This window comes from Hyaena hyaena, unplaced genomic scaffold (assembly GCF_003009895.1).
Source record: "Hyaena hyaena isolate Hyena2069 unplaced genomic scaffold, ASM300989v1 scaffold_1250, whole genome shotgun sequence".
NCBI lineage: Eukaryota > Metazoa > Chordata > Mammalia > Carnivora > Hyaenidae > Hyaena > Hyaena hyaena.
In genome coordinates, this window is record NW_024081887.1 from 142,998 (window position 1) to 157,252 (window position 14,255).

A 14,255-nucleotide genomic window follows, 5' to 3' on the forward strand; every position below is an offset into this window, starting at 1 on the left:
CATCTAGTTGCCAATAATTCGTGTTTTATACTGAGGCCTAATTCTTGTCCCTTAGGAAATTACAATTTAAGACAGACCAGAGGTACAGGTGGTTGCCACTCAGCACATAGAAGCTAAGGAAGAAAGTAATCTAACATACAGATTAATAATGAGCTACTTACAGTATGATATGGGGAAGGGAGGCTATTTGGAAAGAGTAGCCCTGTAAAAATCTTTATCCACAGTAGACCAAAGGACCAAACAATCAGGTCATCTTGGAGTCAACCAGGGCTATCTGGAACTCCTTAAATGTTATTGAATTGCTTTCTTTGCCTTGATGTCCTGGGGCTGTATATGACTATAGAATTTCAGTGGCTAGACTAAAGAAGATGGTTTTCATCAGGAATTCTTTTTAAAAGCACTTTTTTTTTGGTTTTGGTTTTTGTACTACATACAGGTTCTGATGAGAACATTTAATAATGGTTAAAGTAACTAGGTCACCAAGCAATTATACAATAGTTGGGTAAGTAAGCTAAAATTCTGGATAAAGTTAGTAATTAAACAGTTTCTCATTATACCCAAGTTCTTCCTTAGTCCCAAGAGTATATATTTTTGAAAGGTACATTAATTATAGACATCTAGTGGGTGAGTGATCTGTTTCATTTATGTTGTTCCAGTCTCACTGAATGTGGCTTCTAAAAGTACATTCACTTGTAAGCCAGGGAGTGTTTTGGCCCTTGGAAAATCTGACTCTTCGTTAAACATAAATAATTGGTTTTAATTCTGAATACAGCAAATAAACTAATGGCTTCTGAATTTGTAAAATAAGTATTTCCTAAAGGAGTTGACCAGGAAAATACTAATAACTGGGAAAACAAATTACTGAACAGAAACCTAAAACAAAGTTACTGTGACAAATAAAAGTCTTATGGTTTTTTACATTCTTCTTGAAAGCAGTACATGATTTTAGTGTGTTGAGCACTATTTGATTTACCATTAATTTATTTCATAGACATTTATTGAGTGCTTGCTAAGTGCCTGTGTCTTGAGATACAAAGATAAATAAAAATCTTTGCTCCAGGCTGTCACTATCTTAAGGAGGTACTCAATACACATTTTTAAATTACAGTAATTTTTACTGGTACTTACACCATACCACACACCCACACATAGAAACACACACATATTTTAAAGGATTTAGTTGTATTAAAGATTTTCAGGAACCAAAAGAAGCAGGCAGTCCTTAAGGGCCGAAGCCTGCATGTAATACTTCAGTATAGCATCTTGGTTTTTAAAATCCTTTTTAAATAATATGTCTTGGATTTTCTTTCTCCTTTGGCCTTATTTTATGCAGTCCTAATTGTAGGAGGTCTTCATGGCACTTCCCAGTCTAATCCAACCTAACTTCTGTATTTCTTGGTTGCTTAATTAGAAAGAAGCTCCTCAGGGAACCTCAGCTGAAGGTCATATATTCCAACCCCTTTCAGATTCCTGAATCCTGTCTGGGGGGAAAGAAGGGGAGACAGGTTGCTATTTCAGTTTATGTGGTCTCTGAGACTGCCATTTGCACATCTACGTTTGGGGAACACTTTTGCTCAGCATTTTAGAATTTTGCCTGTTTGCTATCTGGAGGCCCTGGGACGCTAATGCATACCCACAATGGGTAAAAAAGAGATCTTCATCTACCAAGTAGAAGGCCCATTTTGTTCCAGAAAGAAGCTGAAAGTAGGGCCCAATCATGTGACTACAGCAAATTGGGCCTTTTCCCCCATGCGTTTGGGTATGGGACCCGTGGCTCCGCCTGAAAGGTGTGGGTCAGCATCTGTGAACTAGGGCTGGTGGTGTGCCATGAGGCTCCTGGCTGGCTGTTCTCGAGCATACAGGGACTATGTCCGGTTGGACACTGGCATGGACACCTGGCCGACTTTGAAAACCCAGCTGTGTTACTCTCTTCCTTTCCGGCACCATAAAGGCGCACTTCCACTCAGGAAGGATGCCCGTGGTCGATCTCAAGGAGGGACTGGAAGGGCAAGTCTAAGTCGGCTCCTGCAGCGGAGTGGCCAAGCTATGGCTCAGATGGGCAAAGCCCCGCCCAGAATATCCAAGCACCGACCAAGTTGCTTTGACTTGAACTAAGCGTATATTGAAGTCCCCAAGACACTTTCTCCTCGGCTGCGGTCAGAACGGAGCCACGCGCAGCCTGGGTCCTTTGCCCCTACGGGCGGATAAGCCCTTTGACCTGGTCATTCTTTGTATTCCTTCTGGCCACTGTTTTCCCTAACGGAGTCAGAGGATGCTTCTGTGTGGCTGCCCAGCACATCGCAGAGGTCCATACTTGTGTCCATGAAGTGCACTCTATGCTCTGGCAGGAATCACCGTCACCGCCGCAGGACCCCCTCTGCAACTTAACCTCTCTAGCTCGGGCTGCTTCAACCAAAAGGAAAGGGCCCAGTGGAAGAAATGCCTGCCGCTGTCAGGAGAAACAGGCGCGCGGGGACGACGCACTCTTTACTCCAGCGCGCCCAGGGCTGGCGCTGGGGCTTTCCTGTCGGGATGGAAGCTAGAACCGCCCTCCCCAGAGCCTCCTTGAGAGGGAAGTAAAAACAAGACGTCCCGCCCCGTACCCAAAACGTTACTACCACACAGTTTTGATCCACCTCTCCGCTTCCTGACTCTAGAGGGTTAAATCAGGAGGGTACAACGCCACCCCTTCCTCCTACTTCCCGCCTCCCCCCCCCCCTTACCTTTAAAAAGTTAAAAAATGTCTGCAGTTGAAATCTCTTAAAGGGGCGGTGCTGGTGAACGAGTACTCTTGGCACGAGTTGCTGAGAAGGCTGGCTAGGGGCGTGAGTTCGCTCCACCAGCACCAAAACACTGAAAAAAAAAAAGGGGGAGAGAGAGAGAAAGAGAGCGAGAGAGGGGGGAAAAAAGGAAAGGAAAAAAAAAGGGGGGGGAGGCCGACAGACACACACTTTAGATAAGGACAATTAGTCACCAGTGAGACCTTGTAGGAAGAGAGGTTTAAATCAGAGGGATTTAATGAGGGTGCTCTGTGCCTTCCCTGAAGCCATGCCCTCTAGCAACTCCCGCCCCCCCTCGTGCCTAGCCCCGGTGGCTCTCTTCTTGGCTCTATTGCTCCATTTCTCCCTTTCCTCCCAAGCTGGAGACAGGAGACCCTTGCCTGTAGACAGAGCTCCAGGTTTGAAGGAAAAGACCCTGATTCTACTTGATGTGAGCACCAAGAACCCAGTCAGGACAGTCAATGAGAACTTCCTCTCTCTGCAGCTGGATCCGTCCATCATTCATGATGGCTGGCTCGATTTCTTAAGGTAAGGCAGGGGCTTCCATGGATCATTATTTTTTTTAAGTAACACCCTCCTCCCTCTTCCTATCCCCCATTCCAAAGGGGAAAGAAGAAGAAGAAAATAAGCCAAGCGCATCTCACAAAGAAGACAAGAGGTTTTCCTTCTCCTGGAATATTTGCTGTGAGGCTTTAACTGGTGATTGAGAAAAGCAGTGTTTTCTATTAAGATGCACATGTTTGCAATGCAGAAGGCATTTCAGAAACTTATCAGTTATGACTGAAAAAATGTTGTGCTTACATATATCCACAATTAGCCTCCCCTTCTCCTTCTGAAAAAGAAACAAGAGGTTCAGGGCAGTTACAAAAGCGAAGAAAAGGTCTCGAGCAACAAAGACCCGAGAGGAATAGATGTGTGTGTGTGTGAGAGTGTGTGCCCGTGAGTGTTGAAGCGGGGGATCGCACAAAAGTGGAATTTTCCACGAAGAGATTGATTTGTCCGTTCTCTCCCACTCCCAGACAGAAAACGAGTTTAGGCAGAGGTTTGAACGGTGGGCAAGTTAGATCGGATTTTTGAAGTTTTCTTTTATATACTCTGCTGTCCTCTGCAGACATCAGGACTTTGTAAGAGGCTTTTTTATAGACCGAATGGCCCCCCAGTCCCTCCTACTTAAATCTCCTGCGGTAACTGCATAGTTTAGTTTTTCTTCAAAGGAAAAAAATTCTCGCTCCAGTCATGGGGTATATAAGAAGAGCGGAAGGGGTCCTAGAAATACTCCGGGGATGTTCCGGAGGTTTGAACCTGGCACCAGCGGATTACTGAACCGCGTGGTTTGTACCATGGACTCCCCCCTTACTCAAGGGCTTGGAATCTAATTGGGCTCACTCTCTCCCTGGGTTGTTACTGTGTAGCAGTTAGGCAACTATGATCCCTTCCCTTCAGGGACAGTTCCAGTGCAAAAAATAAAATAAATAAATCGTCTGCAATGTCGAATCCAAGTGTTGAGTTTTTAAAAATTCCCTCCGAATTGGAGCCTCAGCTGTGGGCTTCCCCAAAGAGCCCTGAGCGCTCTCCCAGTCCCACTCTTCTGCCGGGAGGCCGCGTCCGCCCCGCGTCTTTCGTGAGTATCTTTCACTCCTTGCGAAATCCGCTTTGCTGCTGGCGCGCTCCCGCTCTTCGGCTGTGCGGGACGGCCGGGGCCTCGGCCGGGTCAGCGGACGCGGCAGGTAGCGGGAGGCGCCACGCGGAGCGCTCCTTCCACGTGGAGCGAGCGTTGCGGGAGAACCGAGCGGCTGGTGTTGCTGTCGCTGCGGCTGTTTCGGTTGCTGCCCGTGCCTCCGCTGGGAAGGCGGGAAGAGCTCTGCGCCGCCCGGCTTCCCCCTCGGAGTTCTGCCGTGCAGCGGAGCGCGTCTCTAAGCTCGTCTGTTGGTGGGGGTGACGGGGGTTCGCTAAACACACGCCCCACCTGCACTGCACTACTCCTGTTGCGCGGACGCCCTCAGGCTTCTTTCTCCTACCTTCCTTTCTTTTTAAACCATCTTGTTAAATGCTTGCTGCTTAAAGGATTTTGGAAGGAAGCTTTTCGGGGAAGAAGCCGTAGCAGGGCGCATTTGCATTAGCTGTATAGGCTTCCGGTCGGACGGTTGTTGGAAATGCCTTTTCCGCGGGGCTGCACTCGCGCGGAGGTCTCCTCTGCCCGCGCCGTGGGCCCGCGTGACGCCCTGCCGGCGCCCGTCCCAGAACGCAGTCCTGGAGTCCTCGCCAAACGACGTCCCCGGCCACCGGACTTCTCGGGGCGGCCACGCGCGGCTTTTGTCAGGAACTCCCCGAAATTGGAGTCCCCAGCTTTTTTCTCTCATACCCACCTACCTCCTTTATGACTTTCTGTAATTTCTCCATTTGGATTTGGATTTTCAGAACCTGAGCCAGTAAAGCGTTAAAAGTAACTTAACAGATCCGGATTCAAATTCTTTGGGGCTAAGAGCACTTGCTCCGCTCCTTCTTCACCCCTTCCTGAAGTAGCGTTTGGCTTTTAAAACTACTTATGGAAATCCTGAACTTAAATAGACGTAAATGCTGGTGTTCCGATGCTCCTCGAGTGGCCTCAGACGAGCAGGTCCACATTTCTGCAAACTTCATTTTCCTAGAGCTAACTTCCAAAGGGGCCCACGTAGGAAGGAAAAGATGGAGTTGAAGTCGGAGAGTGGAGAGGAGGATGTTACCCCTCCTGAGATCAGGCTGAATTTAAGGGGCCAAAGAGACATTGCTTTTACCGTACAAAGCAGGGATGGGGAAAGTTCTCAGAAAAGCAAGGATTTACTCCGGAAATCTCTCGCCCAGTGTTAGTGAGCTGGTTGTTAGAAGATAGTATTAAAGGAAGCTCAACTTTAGCATTAAAAAAGAACCAACCTGAACTCAGGAATCTGGTCTGAAAGAAAGGAGGCAAGTTTCACCTTCTTCACAGAGGTTGCAGTGCCCCTGGGGCAGGGGACGCAGATTCCGGCTTCCAGCCAGTAAGTTTGGCAAAAGTCGGAGCTCGGCAGTCCGCGCGCTGCGCGTCTCCGCCAGGAGCGCTTTCCCGGCAGTGGCAGAAGCTGGGCGACTGCGCCTAAGCCCCGTCTCAGCAGAAGTGCTTACCCCCGGCCCCCCACACGCACTGTGTTAACAAGCAGACTAACGTTTGGGAAGAAGTACCTTTGGCGAGCGGCGTCGGGTTGTCTGCGGGAGGGGGCCGCGCGGCCCGCTGGGCGCAGGAGGCGTAGCCCCGGGAGCCAGGCGCACGCGAGACGCCGGGGCCGGCGCGGATGGCGGGCTGGGGGCGGACACGGCCCGTAGCCTTCGCCGGGTTGCTCACGGAGAGTGGGGAGAGAGCCATGGTCGGTGCCCCGCGCCCGGTCGCCTCCCCCCGCCCCGGATCCTTTCCTCTCTCTTTCTCTACCCCTACAGCTCCAAGCGTCTGGTGACCCTGGCTCGGGGACTTTCGCCCGCCTTTCTGCGCTTCGGGGGCAAAAGGACCGACTTCCTGCAGTTCCAGAACCTGAGAAACCCGGCGAAAAGTCGCGGGGGCCCCGGCCCGGATTACTATCTCAAAAACTATGAGGATGGTGAGAAACTTGCTTCAAGTCTAGCAGGATGGGGGAAGTTTGAGGAATATGAGTGAACTCTCGCTGTGTGTGGTGGGGGGAGGGCGGGTGGGCAGAAGACTTGGAGAAGAGCCTGGTAGAAGCTCCTCTGAAAAGCTGGTAGCTGCAGGCTAGGGGACACCGGAGTTTGGGACTTCTGACGTGATTACGCAGAGGGGGTCACCAGGTTGTCCTGGTCCAGGCTGCCGGGCCTTTCGCTGGGCGGCTGCGCTCCAAGGCCGAGAACTGGTAGCCGGAACAATTAGCAGGCTAGACCTGTGGGGAGATAAGTGGGTTTCTTGAGAAAATTCAGACAGGTTCATAGGCTACTAAAGGGTTAGGGTCACGTTTCATTACTAAAACTCTAGAAAAGTGCCTTTGTTGTGTGTGTGTGCGGTTTTTTTTTTCTCTTATTTCTTGCTTTCTTGAGATGAGGATATGGGTGATTCAGCCTCTTTTGAAACCCACTCTAAAGTTTTCTGGACAATATCTTTTAGATTGGACCTTTGTTAGAGAAGATTTGAAAATCTCCACAGTGGGTTCTCCTTCAGACTGCCTAATGTCACATTCTTTTTTCTGTTTTAAAAGGAGATTATAAATGCCAGCCTTCTTTCTTGCCAGGACCAAATAGTTAAGTGTTGGAAGGGCTTTGAAACTCCAAATCTAATATTACAGTGTGAGAGGCCAATTTTTTTAGGTTTGAACAGTTTCATTTTTACTAGGAAGAAATGAAAATGACATTTTAAAGTTTTGTCTAGAGGATATAGTGTTAATATATATGAACTTTCTTTGTGGGGAGGGAGACATAAGTCTTTCAAATAGTCAAGATAGGAATTGGTGGATCCTCAGCTACTGAGGCTGTTTAGATTGTATAAAAGAGGTATTGGTGTCCATTCTTGGAGGGTTATCTCTGCCCTGCTCTCTTCTCCTAAGTGAGCTCCAGTTTTATTTTTAAAGGGCTCAAGGACAGGTTCTTAGAGCTTCCTGGATTTTGTTACATCTTGTCCTCATAAATCAGCAAAACTAGGAAATGTCGTTGTATATTCTGGGGTTTCACTGAATGGGAATTCTGGAGAGATCTATTTGAAGAGTGGCTGAGAAACGTTTTTTTTCTTAAGTGCCAGAATGGAGAAAGAGAGCAAGGCTGAGTCTTCTTGAGTTTAAAGCACGAATAGGACTTAGTCTTATAACATTTGCCAAAGTATATAGGAGTTTAAAGTGACATCTTTTCAAAGGTAAATGTCATTACCATAAAAATTTGGATCGTAATAGATTTTGCTGTCACTTAGCATAAAATGCTGAAAGGTAAAAGATAATCCTGAACAGCAGCTCTGATGGTAATTTGACCCAGGGCCTTATAGCTCCCAGGGTCACTGTCAGCTCTGTGCTCAGACATGAGGGGAGAATATTACTGTTTTTCCTGATGAAACAGCTCTTCTTTGAATCCATGTGAACTACTTCTTTGGTTTGTGAAAAAATGTATGAGCTCCAAGAACCACTGAGGTAAAAAGGACCACTATAAGTTAAAGGAATTGGTCCTTTTCTCCCAAACATGTACTAGGATTATATTACCAATTCATTGAGAACATGAGATCTGCTTAAAATGAAGGATACAATTTGTTTCCCTTTGTGAAAGGAGAAAGTGGGCATCATGGGGAGAAAGGAAATTGGCAGAAGTCCGTGCCCCATAAAACTTCATAGCATTTAGAAAAAAATCAGAAACGGAGAAGATCTAAGAGGTCATCTTCAATATTCCCATCACTTCAGGGCCCAGTACAGGATCATTCCATATGGAATCCTTCTCTTGTTTTGTCCAACCTGGTATTAAATATCTCTAGGAATGTAGTTTTTATCACATTTACAGGAGAGAGTTCTATCCCATAGGTTTTTGACAGCATATTTATCCTGGATTTTCCTTTTATAAGTACATTATTCTCTAAATATTTATGATGATGATGATGATTTTGCATTTTTTAGACCTCAAAATAATTTCTGTCTTTGCTGTGTCAACTTCAAAAAAAAAAAAAGGTTTCCTCATAGCTGTTTTTTATCTAGACTACTTGGATTTAATTCCTTTAAAACTTTCTTTAAAATCAGTACTTCCAGACATTAATCTATTTTACTGCTCCTAGCTGAACTCCTTTTGATTTATGTCTCCCCAGTAATAAGATGCTCTGAACTATATCAGTATTTGAGGCCTTAGCAGAGTTAAAGAGAGTAAGAATGCCCTATTTCTGCCTTTTGATGCTCAGAAATCCTTAAATCACCCATATTGTCCTTGTTGTTGCATGTTGCACTACAGAATTTAAGGCAAAAATGTTTTTGGTATAGTCTTAGCAATTTTGCAAACATTATACTTCAGTTGTCACTTTATCCAGTAATAATTATCTCATCATGAACATCTTAAAAATAATTAGATCTAAGTAAACGGCCCTTTAATAGGCACTTGGGCATAAGCACCTTATTTAAAAAAATGTATTGACATAATACAGAGTAATGACATACATTTTGAGTAATAAGATAACCCTACTGGCATATTATGAAACTGAATGTTATAGTTAAGAGAATATGGAATTTGTATTTAGAAAGCCTGTATTGCAGGCTTCACTCTATCACTTTTGATTGTGTGGCCCTGGGCTTGCTGCTTCTCTATAGCATATGGATGATGATAATACCTGCTGTGCATTGCTTCTGTCAGGCTTTTAAGACGTCATATGTGTAAAATATTTTGTCGGTTACAAAGCACTATATAAAGGCTAAGGCTCTTAACTTTTATGAAGGCAATTTTGGAATATTTATAGCATTTAATATTTTAAGGTGGGATTAACAAGTGAATAAGATTTGATGAGACAGAAGTTTATACATAAGAAAGGAGATAGAATTGGGGAATTGGTAAAAAGGATTAAGTGAATGTAGGGAGAATTGTCTTTAAGGGATCGAGGTGGAGAACATAGGGTGGCTTACCTTTTTTGTGGTAATGAGAGAAGATCTTTAGTTTTGTTATATGCTAAGAGTAAAATTAACCAATAGTACTTGGGTAAAATATACTTTTATAGTTAATGTATTCATATAGCCACCTTGATGTGATTTGTTATTGTTTCCCCCTGAATTAATAGAGCAATTAACAAGTCATGTGGCTTCTATTTTCCAAATAGTTTTTAAGCACTTTAATGCCACTGCATTTTCTCTAATTTTCTGAAACCATTGTTTATGTATCACTTTGGGAGAGTCTTTGGTTACTCTTTTAATACAGTTATCTACTCTATGCTTAGGCAGCTTGAATTCCATACAAACATGGTGATGATGTAAGAAATAAAATAGGATTGTTTTTTATACCTTGGAATCTTGCCTTTTGCCTTACCTTTTGTATACACCATTTATTATGCCATTAAAAGTCAGCTTAATATCTAAAATATCATACATATTATATCACTCTTCTGCTCAGAAATTCTGATTATTTTTGGATTGCTTTCAGAAAATTTTCAAACTCCTCAACTTGACATTCAAAGCTTTTCACATTTTAAGTTAAGCTTACATTTTGCATTATGTGTTTTCGTATTTTTTATTACTGTCCCTCTTGATTTTCATTGTTTCCTTAGAGCACCTTCATTATTTCAATCCTATACCTTTGCTCAGCCAGATATCTCTGTTTTGATTGCCTTTCTCTTGGCTCTATTCAAATCTCACCCCCTACCCAATTCCTGAAGGCCCATTGCAAATGCCCCTTATATTCATAAGGCCTTTCCTGAGCATGCATAGTGATCTCTTCTTTCTGTAGTCCATTGTAGCTTTTACTCTTTATATTGTTCTTTTCAGCTTCTTTGGCCTTGTTTTGCTCTTTAACTCTTCACAGGTATATGAAAACTTTTCCTCTCTGTTAAATGTTTTACCTTTTCAGTTAGAATGCAAATTCTTTATAGGAAGGGACCATATCTAATTATTGTATATTCTGAAATGTCTAGTATTATATAGAGCTTCAGCAAATAATTTTGGATATATATTGGGTTAAGAACATTGTTAAAGGCCTGGGAAAATGGAGGTGACTAATGAAGAAATGAGTGATTTTGTATGTGAAGATTCTATTCCTTTTTTAGTTTCAGTGCATAGTCTTGTAAGTCTATTCTTAATGCTTATTTTAATGACATTCTTCATTATTTTAACCATATACTCTTAAGTAGTCTAAGTCATCTTGGTTTCATGCTATGCATTAAATCAACTTTACCACCTGGTTTAAAGATTTGCACTATTTTTCTATTGTATCTGTTTCTTCTTTGCCTTTACTTTTGCTTTTCCTTGTTAGCCTTAACTTCGTTTTATGCCTAATTTTCCAATTCATGATTTAATAGTTCTTTTTCACAAACTTAGAAAGTTTTTTTTATCTCCCTCACCTTGATTTTCTCTTCAGAGAGCTTTTCAAATTCTAAATGATGAATATGAGTGCACTTTATAAACTCTCAGGCACTACATGACTATTATCATTGTTCGACTTTCTCCCGGAAGTTTTCCCAGTTTTAGAGGTGAGGTAGTTAATTCTTTTTCTTTCAATTTCCTTTTCATCAATCAAGACGTAAGACATAAGAATAGCACAACTGCCAAAATACATATTTGCCTTGAACTTCCCTACCTTTTGCCATATAATTTTATTTTACATAAAGGTTTCTTGAAATTCAGTTAATATTGATTACCTACTCTGTTTAGTTTCATGCTAGACAAAGAATGGCAGAATATTAACATAGTGTCCCAAATCACCATTAGAACACAGCAGTGTTCTTGCTGTAAGCAAGGTCTACTAATCAGTGTTAAAATCAGACCTGTAAGCAAGGTCTACTAACCAGTGTTAAAATAAGTCGGTGAGAGCTTAATGTAAAACTGGATATTTGCATAGATTCAAAGCATCTCTCCCATAATATTTATTAATGAATTGTTGCGGTGGTTTTAGTTTATGTCCACAAAATCTTTGATACTTCTTTGTCTTTGTCTAGGAGATAGAACTTAACTTTTGTCCCTGTAAGTGTCTGTTGGATTTAATGATTTGCTTCTAAAGAAGAGAGTCTGTAAAGGGGAAAAAACTAACTTTACAGTTGAGAAATGGACAGACATCGTTTCAACAAAGTGATCAAGCTTAATATAAACAGATAAATCATGTTGATAATCATGTATTTCCTGATAAGATGTGATGAGAAGGGACTCAGCTTTGTGATATTCTTTGCAAGAATTCCTAATTCTCTGTAATTATGAGAAAACACTAGCCAAAACAAACTGAAAGACATTCTACAAAATAACTGACCTGTACCCTTCAAAAGACACTGCCCCTCCTGTCAATGAACTAATAACTTAATTAGTGAGATAACATTTATACGGATAAAACTTAAGAGTAACTCAGAGACAATATGGAAAGAAGTGCTAAGTGAAACATTATAATTTGCCAAGTGTAATAGGAAAAGTAGAGATGAATATAGGCCAGATTATGTAGGAGTTATGTTGGGCCTTGTGAAAGATAGGTGGACTTTAGACAGGTAGAGTTAAGAAGAGAGGACATTTAGCTCAAGGGAAAGAGCATGAGGCAAAGTCTAAGTAAGTATTTGCATAGTAAGGAGACCATCCTGGCTGCATAGAAGGTACATGTTAGGAATTATCTTAGTTCATGTTGCTACAACTATGTTATTTTTGTATAGAAGCCTACTTGCACATATTTTTGTTAATTCAGAAATGTTTGTAATTAAAACATATAAAAAAGTGAATTTTAGAAATTATTCTAAGAAAAGCTCATATTGTTAGGATTATGTTTAAATTGAGTTTTAAGAAGTTCTAATATATTTTTGCGAGCTCCAAAATATGTAATTGAAGAAGAAGTATATGGAAGGAAGTATATGTTTGAGGGAAAATGTTGGTTAGGTCAATCTAGATTAGATTATGAGAGTCTTGAGCTTTAGGCATAGCATAATGTTATTGTACCTATACAAAAATAGAGGCTGTTATAAGTTCTATTATTTGATTGGAGAGGGCAAGGACATGTTTTCAACATGGGCAGTGACCCTTGCCCTCTTTTGAAAATTACTACACATGTTCACATACTCTAGCTGAAGTGTTTTGTAACTGTACTTGGTGAGGTTTGAGTTAGGAAGCATGATTGAATTTAAAATTTAACAATTTAAAATTTAAATTTAATAATTTGGTTCTTACATTATAGGGTATATAAAAGAAAAATAAAGTTTTGGAACTTGCCTGATAAGTTTTACATTACACTTCTAATGGAATAATAACAGGTTAATATTTTATAGTATTCATTCATTCATGAATTTACTCATTGAGCAAGCATCTAGTTCCTGTTTGACACTAAGGCTGAGAAAATGAATGAGACCGAGGCATTAATGTCAAATTACACACTACTGACCTCTTGTCACTTTAGCAGCAGCAGCCAAAAGCAGTTGCTCGAGATTTTTAGGCTAAAGAAAAACTTCCAGCTTCATCATTTGGTATTTCATGACTTGTCTGCCAGTGACTTTAGAAGGATTTGATTCAATTTAATATTTTATTAAAGGGTGTCAGAAATTACCTGAAGTTTTATATATGTCTTATTCTGCCTTTTGGAAACAAAATGGATGCATTTTCTGTAATGTTTAAAACTTGGTACCCAAGTCCTGAGTGCTAGCTGAAGCTCACTGTGAATTTGAATATGGTATCTCACAAAGATATAGTCATCCTCTCATTTAGTCACAGTTTAATATTATGGCCACCTGTAGAGTGCTGGAAGTGGTAGAGATCAGGAAACCCTGGGGTCTGTTATGAGTAAAGGTGGCTTAATTAATTTCAGTGAATCAGAAAGTTCAGTAAATAAACCTTATAGTCGCAACCACATTTGTATAATTTATCACTTGGTCATTGGGACAAAAGGTAATGCACAGACAGTTGTATGTTCCTGTACAACACAATTCTGCTACTGTTGCCAATACCAAGTATCATTCTCTTGCCAAATGAGTTTAAATTCTCTCTCCTGTTCTCCCAAGCTCTCCTGATGGGATGAGTACTTCATAGAAGAAAAGAAATTACTTTCATGAATCCCTGGGCCTGATCAGGCTGCTAGTAACACAGTCTGGGCTCCTAGAGTCAGGAGCCTCTTCTGTGATTCCTTCATCAAAATAGATTAACTTCGGTGCTTCCTAGTGCCTTAATCAAGTTTTCAGCTATCTCAGTCTATGAGGCAGTGGATTGGAAATACTGAAGGGTGTGTGTGTGTGTGAGAGTGTGTGTGTGTGTGAGAGAGAGAGAGAGAGAGAGAGAGAGAGAGAGAGAGAGAGAGAGAATATATTAGCATGAGAGAATTGGGTGTGTTTTATTTCTTGCACTTGTCTGTGGATAGTGATGTAGTCAGGGTAAACACATATTTCTGATTAGTGGCCAGTGTAACAAGGTATGGGTACCTTGTTGAACTCTACTGTCGTTTGGTTTCATGATTTGATTGAGTGAGGTTCAGTTCTGTCCATTTTCTTCAATTTAGTGTAGTGAAAAACAGTGTAATTTTGCTTAATTTAATCCTTTTAAATAAAATCAACTGTATGCCAAGCTCAGTGCTAGATATTGGGACTACCAAGAGGAATAAAGCATGAACTGCAGTCTCAAAGTGCTCTGGTCTTATATATTTGTAGAGTTTCAGAGTAGCCTTAGTATTATATCTTTCCTTCAGTCAGATTAATCTTTGCTTAGTCCCTCCACTTTGCTTATATATCTTTCACCTTGAACATTCCTCTTCCCTCTTGAATTGAAAATTTACTTGTCCTTCAAAGCTCTGCCTGTCTTTTCTCCTATTAAAACTTCTGTTAAGCCAGTCCTCATTCATCTCTCCTCATTTTCT

The 14,255-nt window shown here is 41.8% G+C and overlaps 1 protein-coding gene across 1 annotated transcript in view; it reads left to right on the forward strand.

Annotated features, from left to right (window-relative positions):
• The first annotated feature begins 3,018 nt into the window (after positions 1 to 3,018).
• The window catches only part of LOC120224808 (inactive heparanase-2-like), a 53,023-nt gene continuing 41,786 nt past the window's right edge, over positions 3,019 to 14,255 (forward strand). Inside the window, exons 1-2 of the mRNA XM_039223065.1 lie at positions 3,019 to 3,308; positions 6,228 to 6,385. Of these exons, the coding sequence (XP_039078996.1) occupies positions 3,019 to 3,308; positions 6,228 to 6,385 (448 nt within the window). The remainder of the gene's footprint in view (positions 3,309 to 6,227; positions 6,386 to 14,255) is intronic.